General features: G+C 52.3%; 1 protein-coding gene across 1 annotated transcript; it reads right to left on the bottom strand.

Annotated features, from left to right (window-relative positions):
- Positions 1–11,988: 11,988 nt before the first annotated feature.
- On the bottom strand, positions 11,989–13,847 carry LOC100901165 (dosage compensation protein dpy-30). The gene is made up of 3 exons (XM_003743276.1): positions 13,723–13,847; positions 12,863–13,047; positions 11,989–12,742 (listed from the first exon to the last, which is right to left on the bottom strand). The coding sequence occupies exons 1-3, from the start codon at positions 13,730–13,732 to the stop codon at positions 12,488–12,490; spliced, it is 450 nt and encodes a 149-aa protein (XP_003743324.1). The 5' UTR covers positions 13,733–13,847; the 3' UTR covers positions 11,989–12,487.
- Between the last annotated feature and the right edge of the window lie 8,797 nt (positions 13,848–22,644).

The following is a 22,644-nucleotide window of genomic DNA, read 5'->3' as shown; positions in this document are numbered from 1 at the left end:
CCGAATTTTTCCCGGTCCGAATCCTCCCCTCTGTCCTTAGGAAGTCTTCAACAATCGACCCATCGCCCTCCTGCGTCTTCCGAGTCACTATTGAACTAGTTTCTCGTCGCTGTGGCGGGAGCACAAGGAATATAGAGAATCCATAAGGATAAACACATGCTCCGGTACCGAATGTTAATGTGGCCTCTCAGAATGTTTCCAGTGCCTCTTGGACACGTGTCGTCGTTCCGTGACGACGTTTCAGCATTTTGAACGACGGTCTCTGACAAAAAAAAGACGATCGGGATAGGGTCTCGGAAGATCTCACGAATAGAAGCTACCATTACGAAAGGGGAAACGCAAGTGATCCAGCATCCTCGCGCAAGAGCAGCGAATGCCAGAACGAGATCCCTCCGAGTTGATTGGTAACGGACACGTCTTCAAGAGGTCATCGTTGCCAACCTGGGAACACCGCAGAATCGGAGACGGACGGATTCTTTTCTTTGAGATAATTTTTTCGGAATTCCCGACACCGTCCCCCGTTGGCTTTGCAATCCATTATTCGGGCATCGTTCGAGAGCTCCAGCTCACACTTTCCGGTTCGGATAACTTCCAGCATACTAGGGTCCATTCACTCCTTATCCAAGCGACCTTGGAGGTTTCGATTAGTCGCGCGAAGAACCAGACACAGCTGACCGGGTCTGCGGATCCTATTGTTGGACGATATCGCCCACTTGCCTGATCGAGAGAATACACCGGATTTATGTAAGATATCGGACCGAAGGCTTCCTCAAAGGTCAGACTCAAGCTTGACACTTCCCCTTCTAACCGCAAAGAAGACGAGAACCTTGTGACCAATGGATGTGAAGCCCTTGTTGACTTCATGTGCTTATCACGTCATTCGCGGGAAGGCCGTGCGGGGCCTCAATCCGTCGCCGGTGAAGTCGGTTTCATGAACAGAAGGACTAAGAGCGGACAGATTTCCCCCGCTACGGAGCTCATCTTCCGTCATTATCGATACAACACGGGCAGCCCGTTCATCAGCGACTTCCATCCATGAAGATAAGGGCAGTGCTAATAACCGTGTCGACTTCGCGTAACGCTTGTTTCTGCCGCCGGGGACGTAACGCGACAAAACTCGCACCGGCACAATCCGATCGAATCCCGCTGTGACCAAGAAAAGGACCTCCTCCTCGTCGTCTTCCTCCCTCCGGACGAGCGAGCAATCAGTACTACCGCGAGGTAGATCGAAATATTGACAGCTTGCTTTAATCGCCGCAGCTGGGTCCTGCATCAGCGGCAGGAAACTGAATGCCGACGATGAGCATGTTGACAACTTGAATGTGCTTACGGTCACCACGTCGATGATGGCAACGATGATGTACGCATCGCGTTTCATCTGCAAGCGAGCGTCTATCTGCAAATCTGTGTGACCGACGGATGTTGGCCGAAGCCAAACCCCGTCGCCTGCGCTTCATCAGATGAGGCGTGCGAATAGACGTCTGCAGGAACGTCTTGATCATATTCCGCAGATATTTTATAGATATCCCCACGAACGATTGGCGCGGACAGATGAAGGAACGATGCGCGGACAATCGGATAGTCCGATCCGACGATAAAGCGAGTCTCTCACGCCGCGCCGCATCTGGGTCTCGTTTCAGTTGATCAGTCACCGACGATAGGCTCTTCGTTAAATCTCGTGATTTTTCGACCCGCTTCGGATTGCGACGGTTTTCCTCTTCCTTTCAACGGATTGTTTCTGATGACAAATTCGCTAACCCGGAATCTCAATAAAACGGATATTGGAAGGATGGTATGCGAGCGACCGTAACAGGCGGTGGACCGAAAGAGGAACCGATGAACTAGCTGTCATAGCGGTGGGGAAGTCGGTAAGCGACTTGACGTTCTCGAGGGCTATGATTTTTTTCCACTCGCCGAACCGAGACCCCGAGTCTGTGGAATACCCGGTCGTGAGCTCAGCTCTCCATTCACGGCCGAGCTGACGCATCGTCGCAAATCGGGAGGCGGAGGTGAGAAGGATGTCAACCCATTGAGGTACCCCCGAAGCACTCCGTCGGGTTTTGTTCGACGCTACCGATGCTCCCATGTGAGCTTCTGCGCCAGCCATGGAGGCATTTCAGGGGGTTCGATAAGAGATGACGTGTTCGGGGAGAAAATAACGATCATCCTTATTTGAGTCGCTTCCGATCTTCGATAACTTATAATGACTCCAACCCAGTGACTCGAGAGGAGCCGAATGATTGCCTCTCGACAGCTGCCTCCGGAACGGAGTTTTGTCACAGTTTGAAGCGACCTTGATTCTTTTTCAATTCATTGATTCTCCGTCCCGGATAGCAAATAGAGAAAATGGGAGCAGCAGCAGCATGATTATTATTTCACCCGGTATAATCGCACACACATATTCAAAGGACTTATCCTTGAATCTAGACAAACGAACGATTGGATTTCTCGATCCCGCCTATGCCTCCACGACTGAAAAGTCTTTCGCCGTATGGCGTCGAGCTCTCCGTGTGCCGTGCTCAATTTTTTCTCGATATGGATTCGATTTCCAGAGCAACATTTCGCTGTCAGGCTTTCGCAGTAGGTCGTTCTACCGACGAAACCAAGCTCTCTGTTCTGCTCGGCTCGACTCATTCCGCCTCGCATGGGAACAGCTCATCCACCAGTTGGAGATGATGTCGATAACCACGACGCTTACCACGGTCACGGTAATTTCAGCCGGCGTCGTTCGTTTTATAAAACGGCCCAGCAATGACAGGCGGTAAATATCCGCGGCAGCCGCCATCGCTGAGGGAGTGGAGAATTTTTTTGATACCTCGAAACTAAGTCGCACTTCTCCGTTTTTTTTTTGAGTTGAACATCTCCCCGGAAAAACATCCCGATAATACCGACAACTAACTACGATCAGCTCAGACGGTTCTCGCCAAAAGTTATAGCCGTCCCGACAAAAGATCCGCACTTGAACCAACCTGACGCACACACACGCGCTCTTCCATTGAGAGGCCCTTCCTTAAACGGGGGTTCCGGCGTAGCGAGAACCAGCTGAAAGAATTGCTCGCTATCTCTGTACGGAGTCCCGAGTCAAGCAGCCAGCTTGGAGGCGACTGAACAAACCGACAAACTGGTCTGAGCACCACCGGTGCCACCATACGCCGCAGATGTCGGAACCCAGTCAGTCGCATGCGCGATTCTGACGATGGTGACAACAATCATCATGTCGCACTTGCAGCTGGCATCCGCATGGTGGCTCTTGCACGACGCCACCGAACTGACAACGAGCGAACGAGCGCTTTCAAACTCCGTAAGCAGAAGGCTATCGAAACTCCACGAGATGTTTCCACCAACCGCTTCGAATGTCATGAAGCGAGGGTGCTCGGAGGAGATGATCGAACGATACGTGTTCATTGAACGTCGCCCACGAGGCGTGTCTCTTGGGCTCGATTCAGCCGCAGAAAACGCTGAACAGCATTTGTTCTCGAATAGTCTGGCGAACCGATGTCATGGAGGTCTCAAACAGTCCAGCCGACGGCATACAAGATGCCGACAATGTCGGGGGCTCAGGCAGGATTTCAGGCGGAAACTTCGTTTAATGGCTCCGTTTCACTACTTAACGTCTTTCTTCACCACCTCTGCTATTCATATACGAAGAAAAACACGCACGATGTTCCCCCCGAGCCGAGGGAATGAAGATAACAGCGCCGAATAAATGAGGAACGACTGCGGCTACCATGTAGCATGTCAGCCTCCCACGGTTCGCTCAGAAAACCGTTGTGGCTACAACGACACTTTCACTCAAGAGAAGAGTCTCTCTCGAGACGCACAAGGACTCACACAGGCCCTTGATCTTTCTTCTCCGTAATGAAACGTGCGATGATCGATATCGATAAAAAAATAGAACTCACCACGGGAAAAGGATGTCCAGAGAGCACCAGAAAGTCTACCACTATCGGCGAATGCACATATGTTTATCCAATTGTCGTAGAAATAGTGAAGCTCTTCCGAATGAATTTTTTCAGCACCGCGAACACCGCGAGCGAGCGGCTCGACCAGCGGATTCGGAGGGATGATTTGATTAAGAGTCGACTTTTCGTGGTGGTAAATATCCTCACACCGAGCGATACATCAGAAGCCGGCTGCTAACATCACAGAACAATGCGAAAGTCGAGTTACTCTGAATCGAAGACGATGTGTCACAACAGCACGAGAAGACACCGAAGAGTTGAAATTCAACGAGCGTGCATCGGATCGAGGTAGATTCGAGCGGCGTTGCGAAGCGTCTAGTCGCTAGTACTTTCGTTCGTCGAGTACAATGGGTGTTCGCTGAGCATCGAAACTGTCGTCACATTGGAACAGAACAGCGCGTGTCACTAGCGCCGTTGCCGCCGTTGTGGAGATTCGAATGCCAACGAGGCGCCGCAGCTTGCTCTTCAACTAAACACCGTCGGTCGCTTACTCTTGCGACCGATGTTTTTTTCTGCTGCGAGTATTGGGCTGATGCTGTACGAAGCCAAATCCGTCAGGTGGCCCTCGCCAGCTTGGGAGAGGATTCTCTGCACGCCATCACCACTACAACTGCTGCTCTACTATGGCCGTCGCCGGTAGCCACCATTCGCCGGCGCCGCCGCTAGCATCAACAGCCGCTTCCTCTCCGGACTCCTCTCATCGACGGTCGAAGAGTTCCAGACATGCGACTGCTCAACTCTCACTGAGTCAGGCTCTCGACGATGAAGCTCTGACTCGAAACAAGAAATCGTTCCAGGCTATTCCCAACCGCGGAATGGGCTCGTCGTGCCCTGAAGTTTCCTTCTGAGCATCGACGTTCCTCGGGGTCCCGTCCTAGAATTCTAGCAATTCCCTTCCGAGGCGGACCGCGGGCGGTCGAGAAGAACGGGGTCCATCCCGGAATCCTCGCGGGAGCACGGCTCTATAGCTCTTAAGACCTATTCGTTCGGGCTGAGCTTTTTTGAGAGCATGACGTCATGGGTCTCTGAGGAGACTCCGCTCCGGGATTCGACCTCGGTCTCCAATGATGATCAGCGATACAGGAGGGGACCGGCATCAGCTACTCATCTATTCCGATGAAACGCTCGCGGGACTCGAACACTTTCTCCTCGGAAGAAGCTCTCGTGATTGCCACCCGAATTTCCGCAGACTCTGCAAGCAACGCCTCGAGGTCTCTGCAGCCAGGATTCTGATGTAATCCTCGTCGCGAATGCTGTCTCTGGGATCCTTTGTCTTTCCGATTCTCGAAGTTCTAAAAAAGAAGTTCTCTATCTTCGAATTCCCACGTTCCAGTATGCGTCATCCGACCCGAGGACACGTTCCAATTTGCCCCAAGACCCTCAGCTTCGCGATCGTCGTTGATGTCGATCGTGAGGACGACCAGATCCCCTTCTACTATGAACCTGTCAACCTTCTCTGACTTTGCACCGCGCGTCTTCTCGCAAATGGCCCGATTCAGATGCCTCCGACTCATGGGTCGGCTCACCAGAGTCCTGTATCTCTGTCAGTGGATAAGCCCACCTCGTTCTTCTCTCGCACATCCATGGTAGATGGAGGATGGTTCCCGTCCGTTAGGTCGAAGATCGGCCCTTAGGTCTCCGGCAGCTCGCCGCTTCAGGAATTGCCGTTTGGAATGCTTCTACATGTATCATTGTCTTGAAGGCCCCGAAACCTCCCTCGTAGACTCGCGAAAGCTTTCGACAGATCCCAGAGCATCAGATTCCTGAGGCCCGTGCACGCCTGACTATAAGACATGACAGAGAGACCTGCTGTGCAGCCCCGCGTTGACCCCGGCTATCTGAGGAGGGTTTCCGGTTTTCCAAGTTTCGCGATTCCATCCACTCGCGCGTCTTCTTGTTCCTACCCACGGGCGATCTCCTGGCCCGCTTCGTATTTCATCAAGCTCTCTTGTCCATCTGGCTCGCTGAAGTCCTTAAGCTTGACATGTCTCGGTCGTACATCGAACTCTTCGGTATCGGATTCAGAATATCGAATCTCCTCGCTATCTCGGTCGAGCTTTCGCCTCTCCGCCAGCCATCCGGGGAACGAGGCTCCGACGTCACGGAAGAGAGCCAGAGTATGTTCGGTTCACGAGCCCCTTCCCCGGGTTCACGAGGAGCTCGCGGGAAGACGCAAGCTCGCTCACGAGGAGCCGGGACCTCCGATTGGAGAGGACCGGAGAGGCTTTCGTCGATCCGGCAACCGCGTAATCGGCGGTTCCCTTTACGATAGGTCGAGGTTCCCTCAAGAAGCCCAGATAGGCCTACCAGATTCTCAAAAGCTCGTTCAAGAGGGACGTGAAGCATCGCAGGAAAGATCTCGGATCTCCAAAGACCGAATGGGTGTCATAGAGATTGCCTCCGAGACATCGAAGAAAGAAACCAGGGACGCATCGAGCATGTTTCTACCGGAGGTACCGTGCTCTGTTCTTGGCGGCCGACGTGGTTCCCCGAAGACATCCGTCTCGACGATCCTCGCTCAAATAGTTGTAAAACCAACTCGAGGAACCACCAGCAACCTCGCCCTTTTGTTAGTAATTGGTTCGAGCACTTTCTTCTTTCGGACCAGAGTCGTTCCGCTCTCTGACATCTCGGACACCTCATGAGGTACTCTACATATTCTGTCTTCCTGAGCGATCCTTAGCTCTTCCCCCACGCGCGGATCGATATCAATTCTCAGGAGCCTGCTGGCATCAATTCCTCTCGCTGCCCCTTGGCTTACTGAATTCTCTGCTCCAGTAATAATTTTCCGCGGATTTCGAGCTTCTTCACTCTTCCTATGATGATAGATTGAATCGAAGAGTCGGAGTGCTTTCATACCCCGATTTCGGTGTTCCTACATGAGTAACATCCATTTCATGAAAAAATTTCGGGGGGATATTCCCCCCGTCACCACAAAGACAAGAGCGGCCGGACTCGGTGGGGCTGTGGCGGAACCCCCCAGTCTCCGAGCCGTGCTTGACATTTTGACTGACATGGAGATGATGGGATTCGGGCACCGATCCTTTTCTAGGGCCAACTTTTCTCAACTTCTCCTTACCAGCCTCATGGCGATGCTCATGTGTTAGGTTCCTCCCTTCCGCTGCTCCGCGATTCCGAGAACCGGTTGTAGTTAGTCGAGCTCATCGTTTCTGATGGCATGAAACTGTCTTTCATCAAGTCTACGTCCTTTGGAGTCGGGGATGTTCTCCTCTCTCCCAACATTGGTCTTGTTCATCCATCGGATCTGATGGAAGGTTGTCCATGGAACTCGACGTCAACCCGCATGGAGGGGGTTTCGACCCTCATCTTTCAGCAGGGTTCCAGATTCGCCTGCTCTGCGAGAGGATCACACTGGAGGCGTGGCACGATTTGTGTTTTGCTTCGGCCCGCAGAGACCCGCCTCTTCCGCTCATCTCTGCGCAGGCTGATCATTGGGCTTGATCGAGATAGAAATAGAGAGAGAGACGGGCAAGACTCCGCAAGTCTGTGTATCTACGCCTCTTGGACGTTTTTTTTACCGAGAGGCATCCGAACTTCTAGAGAGCTCAGCAATAATTTTCAGCCCGAGACCTGGTCGGGAGCAGAACTCTGACGAAGCTCTCGAGGTCTTCAAACAAGGGGTTGCGCGAATGTTTTTCACATCGCGTCAGAAAGGAGTGCGGCAACGAGTCCAGCGCCGCCTGATGACGCGCCGATGCTTCGTGCCCTCCGAGCCCTAATCTTCGAGTGAGCGCTCCAATCGCGAAGCACAGCCCTGGCGTATTTTCGAAGTACTCAACTCGTCCAACAAGGAGCGAAACGCAAGTAAGACCGAGCATGCTCCACCATTTCACCAAAATTCGTGAGAGTAAGCTCCTTCTCCGATGAGTGAAGTTTCTCTCCGATGACTCAAGTTCTGACTCCGATGAGATGAGCCTCAACTCGAATTCGTGGTCACATTCTCCGGCGTGAATGAAGAAGACTGGGCTCCCACAGGGGAGCGCACAGAATTTTTGGGGGAGGGAGGGGGCGATTCGAGTCAAACTGGAGCATCGGATTCCTCCGGAGCAATCACTGCGACATGATAAAACTCTATTCTGCGTGAAATCGGGGCACCTCTCTCTCACCTGCAACGATAGCCCAGGAAGATTCTAACTCATTGGGCATTGACTTTCTCGGGACGCCTGTTCTGTAAGAATCTTCTCCACACGATTCGACTCCTAACTCGTCAATGATGAAATGCTACTCCGGGGAGATTCCGCTTATCGCTCACAATCGCTCGAACTTTAGAGCAGACTACGGATCTGGCTAGAGGACTCGATTCGATATCTTGACTGGATCGATTACCACAGGAATATGAACAGTCGCAGCATCTTCCACGCGACAGCTTCCTGTCTCTTCGTCGTACCTCTCAACTGGATCAGGCATCTGCTTCTCGTGCTCTAGATCCGATTCCCGGATTTTGCGCATGGAATGGAGCATGATATGCCACGGAGGAGTCCGTCCATCCAGGATCATTTGAGGAGCCGCTCGGCCACCTGCGGACTTCCAATTCGGGGGCTCCAGGGGTCTTTCATCGCCTCTGAAATGAGGAGACCCATTTCTAAAATACTCCTCCTTCCAGGTCTCTGCAGGACTCGCATCGTGGAGAGTCACCTCGTGACGAGCCGGCTCGGAGGAGTCATTGACCTCGAGAGATTCATGCAGCTGATTGCTTCATCGCGACTTCCTATCACATGCAGTCGTTGAGGTTTCGACCATGTAGCACTGGAAGTTTCTTCGAAGGCTCCTCCCGAACTCGAGAAACTCAGTAGAGATCGCATCGGCGATATCTATCCATGTGAGGAAGAGGGGAAATCGGGTTTACACACCGAAAAAGCGGGAAATGAGGAGGCCAGGAAGAATTTCAAAGCATTCAGGCAGCGTGTACGATTGTCAGGGCAAGAATCACTCGTATTCGAGCCAGAGTTCAGTCAGATCTGCGATAGCAGCCTCTATTCACATCGGCTCAACTAGTCGGTTTTTCCCACTCCCGTGACTTCGATCCTCTATCCCAGCCCTTCGAGTATCGGGGAATCGTTTCGATGACGCGACATGCGGACATCAGATTCGCTTACGATTGTGAACGAGTAATCCCCGAGTGCTACCAGCATAGCTGGGATGCTCTCGCTCGATGAGCCGCAGCTCACATCCGCGACGTATTTGCCAACGCTCCACTCAAGTTCAATCCCCAAAAAATATGTCCTAAATCCCACTCCAGCTCGGCAGCAGTCGAGGCACCGACCAAGCTTTCCCTCGCAGGAGATGGGATGGAGAGGGGTCCTCCATGCGAGATTTTGCCTGCGACGGCTATTTATTGCACGCGCGCTGGTGAAGCCGGAGTCCCTCAAAACGCTAGGAATCCCTCAGCGCTGGCTACGGCGGTAGTGATTCGTACACCTTCACAGCATCGGCTCCCGGCGTCGTTCCGATACGCAGAACAAGGTCGATTGTGGTCACGTGCTCTAAACGAGCCTTCGATCGGGCTCCTTGTTGGCTTCACTACCCGACATAGGAGATTCGTGTGTGACCCGAACAAGGGTTCCGGAACTGGAAGATCCCACGCCGAGATAGAACGGGACGGTCGCGACTGTAATTCGATGATAGGCATAACGTATCGCAAGCACCGGGTCCGCTCGGGGCCTACGCCGGGCATCCTTCAAGATTTTTCGCTGTGCCCCGCCCAAATCTTAAACCACGCTCATTCTTGACGTCAATTCATGCGTCACCTCCCATGGGTTTCGTCGGGGCTCATTCGCCTCCCCCCGATTCCCAGTCTGAGGTCAGAAGTATGATCGGGTCTCGATGGCGGAGATGTTCCCCTCACAGAAAACCATTATAAACTTGAATATATCCCCTGGTTCGTGTTCGGAGTCGGTGATATAATCGAGACGGTGATTCAATCGAGTTCCACTAGACTTCAATGGAGATACTACTTTCCGATTCGATTATATGTACAAGCCTTCGGATTCCTAACCCCGTGAAAGTCACGGAAACCCGATTGTATCAACTTTCGTCACCCTCTCGCCCTTTTGAGGGTGCGTCATCATTTTGGACCTCTGGCCCCTCGAAAACCTATTCCCCCCCCCCAAAACAAATCGTTGGAAAGCTACTGCGTCTTGGGACTGGGACGACTCTGATGTCCCTATTCCCTTCCACCTGAAAGCATGATCAATATCAATGCTAAGCCTTCAAGGAATCGCTCTCTATCCCAGATCGAGGCTCTTCGAATCGCATGAAAGTGGTGAGAAGAGCGGCTGCATAGAGGATAGCTTCAAGCCATTCTCGAGTTTGAAAACTCATGTTGGACTTATATAGTCGAGTTTTCCAATGTCTAGAATGTTGAAATAGCGAGGACGACCTAATGGAGTTTGAAGTAGTAGTCGAGGGTGATACACTCGAGCTTGGAAAAATTGATGTTGATGTACCCAAATACGATATATTCAACGTCATATTGTGGGCTGTAGGTACTGCCTGGGGATTGGGTATCATCGTCATGTGCACCCCACTCACTCAGAGAGAGGAAGCTCGCACGAAGATATCGATTTCTCTGTGGGGAGCCTTGAGATCATGAGACTTATGCCGAGTGCACGGAACATTCGCAGCTGATGACGGAGCTTGATTACTCTCGCGTCAGTCACCCTTATGAGACTTATGTGTCTCATCGCCTCAACGATCTGCGTCGCGAGACAAGAGTCTGCTGCTTGAGCTTGCTTGGACGGGGGTGATTCAATAGACATAGAATACGTAAATGGGATACGTGGACCGCGCTCCCCGGTTGATCGATGAAAACACGACTTCGACCATACACCGCAAAGGGAGATAGCCATACAAAGGAGATAGCCGTCCGAGGCTAGTAGTCGAGCGTCCCCTCCCCCTGTGAGCTGATACGACCGTGGTTCTTGCGAATGTTCTGAAGATAGGTTCTCATAATCAAGAACGCGCGATGGCTCCCTCTGGAGGACCGTCCGGAGCGTCCCTCTTCCAGTTTCCGATGCTCCACGCGCTCGAACGCTACTATCATGGGCCTGCGACCGACGACTCCTTGATCGGCGTCAGATTCCTCGAATTATGCGCATCAAATATCGATGCGTCGACGCCGTCCCAAAACAGCCCGTTCGACTGTCTCACCCTGCATCCCGGAATCTCGAGCAGTGCTAATCACATGTGATCTGATAGCAGGGGGAGAAATATGATTCCGCGTTTTTCCTCATGAGCATCTGACATCATCACGTGATTGGGAATGCAAATCGTCGAGTCGAATCACTCTATCGTCCTCGAAAGAGGGGGGTTTTCGTTACCGGAGAAGCGTCCTAGACCTGAATGGATACAGCACGTCGAGCTCGCACTCATTTCGATTCGGTTCACGTGCCAACAAGCAGCCAGCTGCTATGGGGTCTAGCTCGTGTGGCTGAATGTCCCGACCATCCATTGATTCTACGTGATCCACCGGTCGATTGCTGTCCTTCAGCATCGCTTCATCAAGCAGGGTCCCATATTAGCACCAATGTTCTGCTACAATGCTGGCTTGCTTCGAAGCGAATGGCCGGGTCTTGCTCTCGTATGGGTGATCGAGAGAGCCTTCGTCCGAGCGGACTGACCTTTCAGTGCCACGCAATCTGGCGACGGTTACGGTATGCGCCGCTAATCGGTCCGTTGGATCACTCATACAATCTCTGCGACGAGCGCCCAGGGAACACGTTGAGGAATGCTGAAAAGTCGTTGTGCGTGACGTACAGGCTTCACTGCTCTCGTAAGATAGCGCAGAATGCGGGCTGCAGCAACTCTTTCGCAGTGAACGTTTCAGCTTCCGTGCCACAACTCCTAAATCGGGGAAACCATGAACGAGAGACCGGAGTCTACGTGTCGAACGTGTACCGGGGATTTTCCAAGCATTAGGCTCGCGAGCAGCTCTATCTCCATGTCTCTCTTAAATGTTGTCCGCGTGCTGTCACATCAAAACCCGCCCTAATGAGGAACATCTCTGAAACATCGACTTCTCTCTTTTATTCATTTCGAACTCCCAGAATGACGCACCCGTGGTCCATCGAGATCATTCGAGCACGATGTACATATTAATCCTCCCGCATTTTACCATTTTCCCCCGCGGATGAGTCAGTAATAACGCCGTAACCATCTCGATTATGATTAATACGACATCGAGTCAATCAATTGAGGTAATTGGATCGATCGATAAGAATCGCTTAGTTTCGAGTCCCACGAGAGATAGACGCTCGAGAGACTCCGAGTGAGAGTTACACGATTCGTTGCATACCTCAAGGGGTGTTCATTAAGGTTCCCGGAATCGATGATGCAGCGTCAAGGCTTTTTATTTCGTTCGCATGTTATTCAGATTATGGATGGACGTCGACGAGAACGCGCACCTATTTTACAAATGCCTTGCCATTTTTCGGGTTAGGGTCTAACGCCGAAAAGCCTCCTAAATGTACATGAAGTGATCACACCAGATTTCATTGCTTGACAGACTACTTCTCAGCTGCGGGAGCTGTCTGGCCTCCCTCGTAATTAGACTTATGCTTCAGGAGGAAATTAGCCACGAACTCGATTGGCGACGTCGGTCGTTCCTTGGCAAGAGCTGACAACGCCTGCAGGAGAATCGGTACAACTGTGGTGTCTAGGTACTGACGTGTCGATAAGCTCGCCATTTCGACGTCGTTCTTCATCCGCTTCGCTCCGGCGGGTGCGGAATCTTTGCTGGAATCTGTCTTCGCAGCATCCCCCTGCGGAAAATCACATCAGATTCAATTACAGTTTCGGCAGCTCGAAATCTCGAATCCCTCAGAAACTCTGGAGCCGAGTTGGAGGAACGATATTTTCGATGTAGCGGTTGATGTACTCACTGCTCCAGCTGCAGCAGCTGCAGGGGTCGTGGCTGCGGGTTCTTCAGTGGGTTCTTCCGCAGAAGGGGCTGCGGTTGTAGACGTCGCAGTCGCTTCTTCCTTCGCAGCTTCTTTGGGGGTCTCTTCTTTCGGAGTTTCGTCGGTCTTCGGCTCAGCAACAACTTGGTCCACTTGCATTTCCGTGACTGAAAGGACTGGTAGTGAGTAGAAGTCTTCGAGCTATCGGGGCGCCGGGCTTTCACGAGCGGTTTCCGTGGAGCCTCAGCGCACAACGAGCACGTATGGGTCTACAGTCTGCCTGATTCTGCGATGTCAACACGGACAGGAGGGACCCGAATGTCGCCTTCACGGAGTTTGTTAGGTCCAGCATCTTGAACATTTCTGGGAGACGGAACACGACCAGACAACGCATTGATGAACGTAGAAAACGTTCGGAATTGAGAAACCGCTCCTGATATTCATCACGCATTGCTGATCGACAGTCACGGGAAGTCCGAGCCAAGTTCGAAGCCGCTGTCAGATCGTCACGAATATTAGCTGGACCAACTCTTCGACGTTCATGAGCCGTATCGACCTGCAGCGTCTTTGTCGGCAACGACAGCTCTCCTGGCTCCGTCAAACCAAATGACCCCGCTCAGAACTCATAAAGATTCGACGGATAATCAGTTTCGTGGTCTCGAGATGTAATAATCAATTCTCTCTAATACCGAATGGGAATCGGCATCGATTGCCACCCTCGCCCGCCTCAGGTACTTTAGGCGCCGAAACAAGCCTCGGGCCGGGCTCGAACTCAACAACATGCCGTTTCTGTAGGCGGTGGCGCCTCACGGAACTCGAGTGAAGCTCCCTAGATTACTAACCTTCCGACATTTTGAACCGTCGAGTTACTTCGTTAGAGTCGTAGATTTCAACTAATCTGCCGAATGCAATGCCGACAACACACTGCTGTGAATGCTTACTGCTGCTGTGCCGCACGCGATGACCGCGAGGCAAAATGGCGGACGACTCGTCTGCCCGCTACATCAGCGGGCGACCACGGCGCCGCCGCCAGCGCATATCAAGCAGCACGATCCAAGATCCTGAGGGGATTGCCGGGGATTGCGGACTCTTGATTGAAGAAAAAAGATAACGGTTGGACAAAACTCATGGAGCTCCTCGATCCGGGATCCTAGAGGATTTGCCAAGGATTTTTATCGGCGGTCCGGGATCCTCCAGAGAACAGAGGTTTACGGCCTCTTCACACATATTCAAGTACAAACACGATCCGAGATTCTCCTGAAGAAAGAGGATTGCGGTTCTTCAGATGGAACTCTCCCACCACGATCCGGGATCCTCCTCAGAGAGAAGCATCGTGGCCTTTTTACACTCTCGTTGTGAACCACGATCCGGGATCGTCCTGAAGAAGAGGTATCGCGGTCCCTTGACGGAACCCTTTTCGACAACAGAGCACCACGATCCGGGACTCTCGCGAGAGAGGAGCACAAAGATCCGGGATCCACCTGACATAGGATGGCGCAATCCTCCATCCATGGTAGTGCTTTCTCTATGAGAGATCCTCTGGAGACGAGACCGCGACCTTTTTTCCAGGATCACGGATCCTGGTGCGAAACTCCTCAAGGCACCGCAACTCTCGATCCCGGATCAGGTTGCGTATTATCAGGATGCCGGATCATCAGGAACATGAACTGTCGGAGAGAGTAGGTTTTGGCGCGACACCAGAAAACTTCTCGAATCTTGTGTCACGTCACCAATATCGGGGAGGAGATGTCCATTTGGAGTTTGACCAGAAATAAATTAGGTACCTCAAGTATCATATCGGCTTGGGATCATGCTCTCCTCGGACAGTCTTACAGAGGCATCACGGACGCATTAGAGCTGGGATCATTCCTAGAATAGTCTCAGGCACCCTTTTTGGGAGACCCCTCGCTCTCCATGGTGAACTTCGACTATATCTTTCAGCTCTGCAAAGCGCTCCAACATTCGCAGAAAACTGCTCCACCTATGTTATACGGGAGGACTGGGCCATTAATCATGAGAGTGACGATGAATGAGTGCGGGGGATACGCGCCGAGAGTCCGAGACGAGGGAACACGACGCCGATGCTGAAGGGTCAGACTTACAACTATAGAGTTCACGAGCTTTTGACGAATATGAATTCAGAGAGCTTCGAAGCGCTCTCGTCAGATGATATTTGATACCAATGTTTCCCAAACCTCTCCCGTTGAGGATCGCGACGGAATTCGATCGCGGAACCCGTGAGAAATGGTCCCGAAGACTTGAGAATTCCGCGAAACCCAGATTGAGATACACAACCATTTCTCAGGTAATCGGCCCGTCACTAGACGCCCAGCCGCGATTTCATCCTTTCGGTTCTGGGGCACCCATGACCGGTTCTTGGCAGCCCTACCAAAGACACTCGTCGAGCTTCTGAGATTTCTCCTCGTCGGCACCACCCACCCGATTGATATATCTGGAAAATCTCGCGTATCTTCGAATCCGGATAGAGCCGCAGGCATATCAACTCCAGCTCATTAGCTTTCTTTCCTGTCGTGAGCTCGTTCGACACCGACCGAATTTCTCGGATGAGAGGCAGCGAATTCTCTCTCATGAACGTCTTCACGGACGCGAGCCGAGCCTGCCGTCGCGTCGGAATCGGAGTAGAGTGCGGCAACATCATCGTGCCCACTAATCTCTTCGTCGTAAGCTCCGCTGTCCAGGAGGACAGTTTCTATTGGATCGACAGCAGTTTTTCTTCCCGATGATGTCCCTCGCCCCGCAGCGTATCCAGCACGGCAAGGTGAATGCCGTGCGGTGATACATAGAAGGGATTCGGCTTGCATTCATCTTCCAATACTTTCGCTCGCCTTGTCATCGACGCGTCTATTGTAATACCTTGGATGTCTCGGATATTAAGCCCGAAAGCCTGGAGAGCTCCTCTCATCGCCTCGAGCGTTTGGGCTGTCGCAGACTCTCGGAATGGTATACAAATTCTAATCGACTTCGAACTTAGACTCGGCATGACGTCGGAATACACGACGACGACACCGACGAAGCGTTTCCCGTATCAAGTCCACCCGTGGGCTCTCGGAATGAGATTTGCGCTTCTGCTTCTGAGGCGCGCGATATCCGCGACCAAGATATCGCCCACTCTATCATGAGAGCCCGATCGGTTATCTCGCGCACAAGTTTCGCCTCGATGGAACCTAGATCGCTCACCCAGAATATCAGGCGGAAGGACTCATGGGTGAAGGCTTCGAAAGGAACACGTAGAACATTGGCGAAAATGGTCACTAGCTGCTCTTTCAATACAACGCTCCGTTTCACGATGGTACAAGGGCAGTCCGTGGGTTCCCGAGCACGTTTCCTGATTTCTGCTCCGCCGTTTCCATGGTCATTAGTTAGTTAGTTAGTTAGTTAGTTTGTTCATTCACAACAGATCCTTTCGGACGTATGTCGATGTCCCGGCTGTCCCAAGCATCGTCCCCACCTCTCTCTGAGCAGGCCGCTGCGAGGTTCCGGGAATAATGCCGACGGAGTACAGACACCTGCATTCAGATCTGCATGGGGTCTCATCTCGAGTCGTGGAGACCAGGGAAAGTAAGGAGGGACACTCACTCTTGGTGGCACTTTCCATGTGAGACTCTGCAGGAATTCACAAGTCGAACTCTGAAAAACTCATCGTCATACTTCTCGTCCGTAACTCGAGAGTATATTGCTCTTTTTTCTTTGACGCAGATTCCCTCTGTGAGGGAGACGCCATTCGGTGGGACGCAGTTTCCCGTGCTTCGGAGCAAACGCTTCGTTGGAGAAGGATATCCTCGGGAACTGGCCCGCTTGATACGTCAGAGTCAAGCAAAGCACAGCGGGCGAAGTCACCACTTCGGCTTCTGGAAAGTTCTTCATATGTTAGGATACTTTATGCGGATGAGTTCTGAGATGTGAACTTGGAAATCTGATAAGCTGCATTGAAGTCCGGTGTGGACCACCTTTACCTGTCTTGCGATTCAGCCTCCGGAGGTCCCTCCATAGCTCCGACAAGCCTTCCGACGTCCCGAGATGAAGTAGACAAAATTACCTGCAGAGAGAAGTTCGCCAAGTCCTCCGACGTTGTGATTTGTGACACCGTGGAACAGGACGGGTTCGATGCCGACTGCAAAATATGAAGCGTATTTCGAATCGATGTGAAATCGCCGGTGGCTCGATCAGAGGTCTCCGTTGTTGAGTCTGGTCTAAAAGTAGATCGCGGCTTCTTCACGAAGAATGCTCCGAGGAGGACTCGAGTGCCTCTCGAGTGGCGGCTCGTTATCCTCGACTTGAGCTTTTTGCGAAGCGAAACTACCGCTCGAATATGTCTCTCTCGGTCTAGCTTACGCCACTTTCCGCGTCAGTCCCTCTACGCGACCGCCTGATTTGTAGTACGCGTATCGGGTCAGTTCCCGCCATCGTCGAACGCTGACTCGATATGTGCAGAATGACCGCAGGGCAAGACGTAGATAGCAATCTTCTCTGCGCATAATTGGAATAACTCTTCAGCAGGATTGCGTGTCTTGTACGTGTGCGGAAGAGGGAGAAAGGAGTCAGAGACCTGCTGGAGGTGAGGGAAGAAAACTGGCGCGACTCAGAAAAATGCCACGGGCCGAACAGCTATGTATGCTTTGCTCATAAGACATCTTGAAGGAATCCGAATTCCCTCTCCATCCAAGGTATCTCTCGAATCGCGGTGATGCGCCTAAGAGAGCTTCTTAACTCGAGAGACCGCAATCCTCCGCTTCCAGGATCCCGGACTGCGGTCTTGTGTCCCTTTCGACCGGTGGGCCGACGACGACTTTGGGCGATATACAAGGTCGATTCTCCAAATCGAAACCACGATCAGTATTATGGATTGTCCGTCGAGAGCCAGGGACCGCAAACGACATTCCTTCTCGATTCCACTCTGTTTTCACTCGGTGGATAGACTGCCGGTCTACGGAGTTCCTCCTGCGCGACTTGGGGAGACGCATCGAGGTGGCAACTGGGGATAGGCGGGCAACTGAGCTCTTGATTCAAATGGTTTCCATCGAGGTCCAAAGGGGAAACGGCGCAGAGGTTAGCGGATCGCTGCCGACCGGGGACAGACTGGATGGAGTCGGCTGACTCCATTCAATCACTATATGTATATACTCGCTGACATCCTTACATACATTTCGAATAAATCATAAGAACTTAGATGGATCCTTCTCGAGAAACTGCATAAGTTACTGCTACAGAGGTTGAAGCACCCACCCCCGGCCTTCTTTCGGGCAGTATCGTCCTGGCCATGCTCATTCTACTGTATTGTCAGTCTTCAGACGCGCTAGCCTCTCGTCCGCCCGTCGGTGAACCGATTCCAAGACTACACGCCGTTGAAGTGCGGAGAGCTGTTTGGAAGTTGTGTCCAAGAGACATGAGGATTCTTCGGGCTGATCCGCAAGTGAAATCGAACCCGGAAAATCCCTGAAATCAAGGTATCATCGGCGTAGTTGGCTCACGAAGGTGTACAATTAGCACACTCGGCTCACAAATGGCGTACAGTCTGCGTACTTGGCTCGAAATAAGCGAACAATCAGCGTGCTCGGCTCGGAAGTGACGTAAGATCAGCGTACTGCGAACAGCATGCGAAATGCTCATGCCTAGGAGCCGCCATCCAACTGCTGAAGAGGAGGCGAACGCATCCCTTGAAAATGCCTTCATCCGCACATGCCAGAGCCAAGCCTTCTGATCCGCGTGTCTAGCGCCGAGAGTGGTCTGCCACATGCGCGACACATCAGTATACCTTCAATACACCAGACGTGAGGCTATTTCATAGGGAATTTCGGTCACACAATAAAATAGAATGGGGTGCCGCGAAAGTAGGCGACGCGATAAATCATTATTCCCATCATTATCGCGGGTTGATTTCAGAAGATATCAGACTCTACAGGCAGGACTCCCGAGTTGGGCATATAACACAACTACCAAGATACCCAGGAGTCGTCCGTCGTCAGGATGCCTCTCACAAAAACTGCTCCGTCTTTCGCTGGTTTCGTCGCATCGTCCAATTTGCCGGTAAGATCCGAGGTTCCGATGATACCAACCGTCGATGATTCCTCTCGACAGCCGCTGAAGGAGCTACCCTTCCGGAGATCTCCGTCCTGGCAGTCGAAAACTCTGCTCCGCTCCGGAGAGAAGATGATCATTCTGATTGATCGCTGTCGCTAGCCTACGCAGTCCCGGCTCGTTTTCCGTCAGCAGAAGTAGTGCTCCCCTATCCTGGATAATTTTCCACGACCACCTTGAAAGGTAAAGAAACTAAGTTCTTTCACGTCGGGAAACACGGATGTTCCGAGGAAGTCCCGCGATTAGGCCGTGAATCTCATGGGAGTAGCCCGCGATGAATGCCCAGACCAAACTGTGGTCCAACTAAAGCCACAGGAAAGAGTCGGGGTCGAAGCTTCGGCGCGTTCGTAAAAAGTGCACGCGCCGACTCGACCCCGACTCTTTCTTGAGGGTCGCGTTTCGCGACGTAAAAAACTTGGTCCTTTAACATTTCGACAAGGAAAACAACAAAAAATCGGCACGTGCAGCCACATTGTCGGCGACCCTCCGACGTCCTGAGTTTTATATCAGATTCGTGACGAATTTGAAACTTTCTCTCGTCTCAGTCTGTTCAACGCAACGAGCGACTCGATCTGACTGAGTTGATGTTTCCAGGGCAGCGCTTCCCGATTTATTCGCAGCGTGGGACCCCCTCCGAAGTCCTCGACTGTGCTCGGGACCCCCGTGATGTCATTCCGAGAGTAGTAGTCGGTGGTTTCGCCAGACGATAATATTTTCTACTCTTTCGTTGAAGAGATGCCCCCAGTATGGTGAGAGATTCTGACGCGCCGTCACTGGTCGATATTCTTACAAGCCATGTCGAATATATTTTCCCAAGGAACGCGACATGAACCATTTTAGCCGACCTCCGGGACCCCCGAGAGCAGCAGCTGGGAACCCTTGGGTGTCCCGGGACCCTCATTCGGGAACCTATGCTCTAGGGCCTAGTCGTTGTCCTATTGCATGAATCTATTCTGTCCGCCGATACATTTCCTCGGCCGACCGAGAGTGGCTACGAGCTTCCTGGAGTCGACGAGGAGTTCGCTCGAAGCAGTATTTCCTCGCGCCCATATGGCCGTGCAAACATCGCGGTGGTAGACTTCGTGGTCAGCTCCTCTATCCATGGCGCCCATGTACCCGACATATCTACTTATTCTCAACACCAAGGTTACCCTATTTCTACGTGATTTTCAGAATGAAGGAGTTTGACATCGACGAAAAGATGGAGCCAGGATCATCTATACCGACCGCGACCAAGGATATTCAGCCAACATCGAGGATTACTTTGGTTCCGATGGACAAACCGCAAGACATTCGTCGCGTTTGCATGAAGTCGAGCAACGCGAACTTCTCGCGGTCGACTCCGATCGTCAATTCTCCCTAAACTTCCGCAGCATCGCCTTTGAGGTCGAGCACGGTGACTTATTCCTCGGAAGACGAGGAGATTCGTTCCTCCCTCCAACGGACGGCTGGGAAAACGTTCGTATTATGTAGTGTCGAGCCCGTCCCGCCACGATGAGCTCGAATCGCAGAAACAAGCCGCTCCGACGCTGCCGAACGGTGGTACAACCTCAATGTGAGACGCTCTCAGTATGCTTGAATCGTCTCAGGGATCTGTGTGAAAAAGCGACTTTGATAGTCTTCCGAGAGCGGAGTCTTTCTCCAGCTATGGCCGTCTGTCTCGCGGATCTAGCTGGCTCGCTCGCTCCCGACTTGGCTGGGTCATTCGTATGATTGCATGCCCGTATGGAGGCAGAAGGAAGGGCTCGTTTTCCGTCGCGGTTCGCGACCGTGACCGCGATTTTTCCTTGCTATGCGGGGCGTTTCCCCATAGAATTTCTACGGGAGCCTGAAGTTGCCGCGAATTTGCGGCTAAAAGCCGCGACGAAAGTCGAGTCCTAATCATGAGGGAATCAAAATTTCATAATATGAGCATCCAGCCAAAAGACGTAGCGAAACAAATACCCAAAGAAGCTCAGCTCGGGGTCGTTCGGTGGCGCCGAAATTCGAATGCCGAGACCCCGGGGACTGCGGGAGCAGATGCGTGAATGTCCATCGGGAACACAGAGGACCAGAGTCTTCAAGTTGAGCCGGAGAATATCGACGTTCTCGAGAAGTCTCGCTGTACTCGAATAATACCAATAATTGTGAGTGAGACACTTAGTCCGGGTCGAGAGGGAGAGCTTGATAATGGTGGACTTCGATCCACCTGCTCTGAGAGCAAGGACTGTTCTGTCGCCGCTATCGAGGATTTCGCCCCCGACTGCGGAATTCTAGATTATTGCGGAGAATGGATATAAATCATCGTACAACCTCCAATCGAATCCAGCTCAGGGAGCGCTCAGAGATCATTGAGCGGGTGCTTTCGCTTTCGAAGCGATTTCCATTCCTCTCCTCCCTCGGAGAGAGAGAGAGAGTCTCTTTGCATATTCCAGCCTTGTGAAATGTTGAGATCACCGGTCGCGGAGAAGAACACTCATTGGGAAGTGCTATGCGTCCGGCTTCTTAGAGACTTCTCTTCTGTAGTCAATCACCTAACCCCGGAGGAGGGAGCTGTGAGGGTTCCTGAAGCGATAGCCCAGGAACCAGAGAAGATCCTGGAAACTTATTTCTCCCAATCAGGAGCAAACTCCGGACCACGATGACAAGAGGTCTGGCGCCTCCCTTTCAGCTCGATATGGAAACGGAGAATTCGACAGCGAGCTGCTCTTCGGAGTAGCTACTCCGAAGAACTCTACTCCGCGCGGCATGAGATCTTCTTCAGGAGCCCAGCCTCGTCTTTCGACCGACAGATCAGAGGCATCTAGCGAAGCGGACTCCCCTTGCGGAAGGACCAGACTGGGGAATAGTGCCAGGCTAAGTAGGTAGCTAGCTCCGATTTAGGAAGATTGGCACCACGAGTGTGCCTACGCCGCCGGCAGACTCGACCGCGTACACGGTCTTGACTACGGATAACGAACTGCCACTCACTGAAGAGGATAATCTGGATTCCTTTTGAGATCAAGGCATCGATGAGCTCATTTCCTCCTCAGACTGGGACAATGAGCGTGGCAGTAGTCCCGAATCGAGACTCTCTCCGATAAGCAGCAATCGTGCCGATGAATTCGCCTGACGGGTGAATCTGAGGTACACCGCGGAGTCGGTCTGATGTTCCTGGCTTCATATCTCGTTTATCTACGTACACGGGCCTCTAGGGCAATAGGCTCCGAGGTCAAGACCCTCGTGAAGCCCCGAGAGCCGTTCACTCGGCCCCGTGGGAGTCGCGCCAGATGGGGGAGGGAAGATGCTGACCCCCCCCTGAAAGGGACGCGCCATACGTCGGGGGACTTCTCGAACGTCGTACGCTATCTCTCCAATACTATGATGCTTGTCGATCGTCAGTGCAGTCGAGAGCCGCTTTTAATCGCTCGAATGATAACAATTCGAGCCGGCTCTCGTATGAGTCCTTTGCGCGATAATCGTTAGCCCGGAATTCTCTGCGAGACCCATCTACCGAATGTTCTGATCCAGGTCGGGTATCGTCGTTCGATTGCTGTTTTCGATCGCCTGCTGACGATGCAGCGTGTCTAGAAGAGCCGGCCGAGGGTTCGCCAAGAACAATCACCGGCGAATGCCGTCGTCGCTAATCTATTTTGGTCAGACGCAGTCAGAAATCATCTCATCATCGCACTCGTGGTTGGTGTCGGTCT

The sequence above is a fragment of the Galendromus occidentalis genome, unplaced genomic scaffold (assembly GCF_000255335.2).
Source record: "Galendromus occidentalis unplaced genomic scaffold, Mocc_1.1 scf7180000077442, whole genome shotgun sequence".
Lineage (NCBI taxonomy): Eukaryota > Metazoa > Arthropoda > Arachnida > Mesostigmata > Phytoseiidae > Galendromus > Galendromus occidentalis.
This window is presented reverse-complemented; position numbering and strand designations above follow the sequence as displayed.

Bases quoted from the DNA above. Each gene is read 5' to 3' on its own strand.
- LOC100901165 (XM_003743276.1), bottom strand. The intron at 12,743-12,862 runs GTGAGTACATCA...GATTTTCCGCAG, and splicing joins CAGCTGCTGCAGCTGGAGCA to GGGGATGCTGCGAAGACAGA.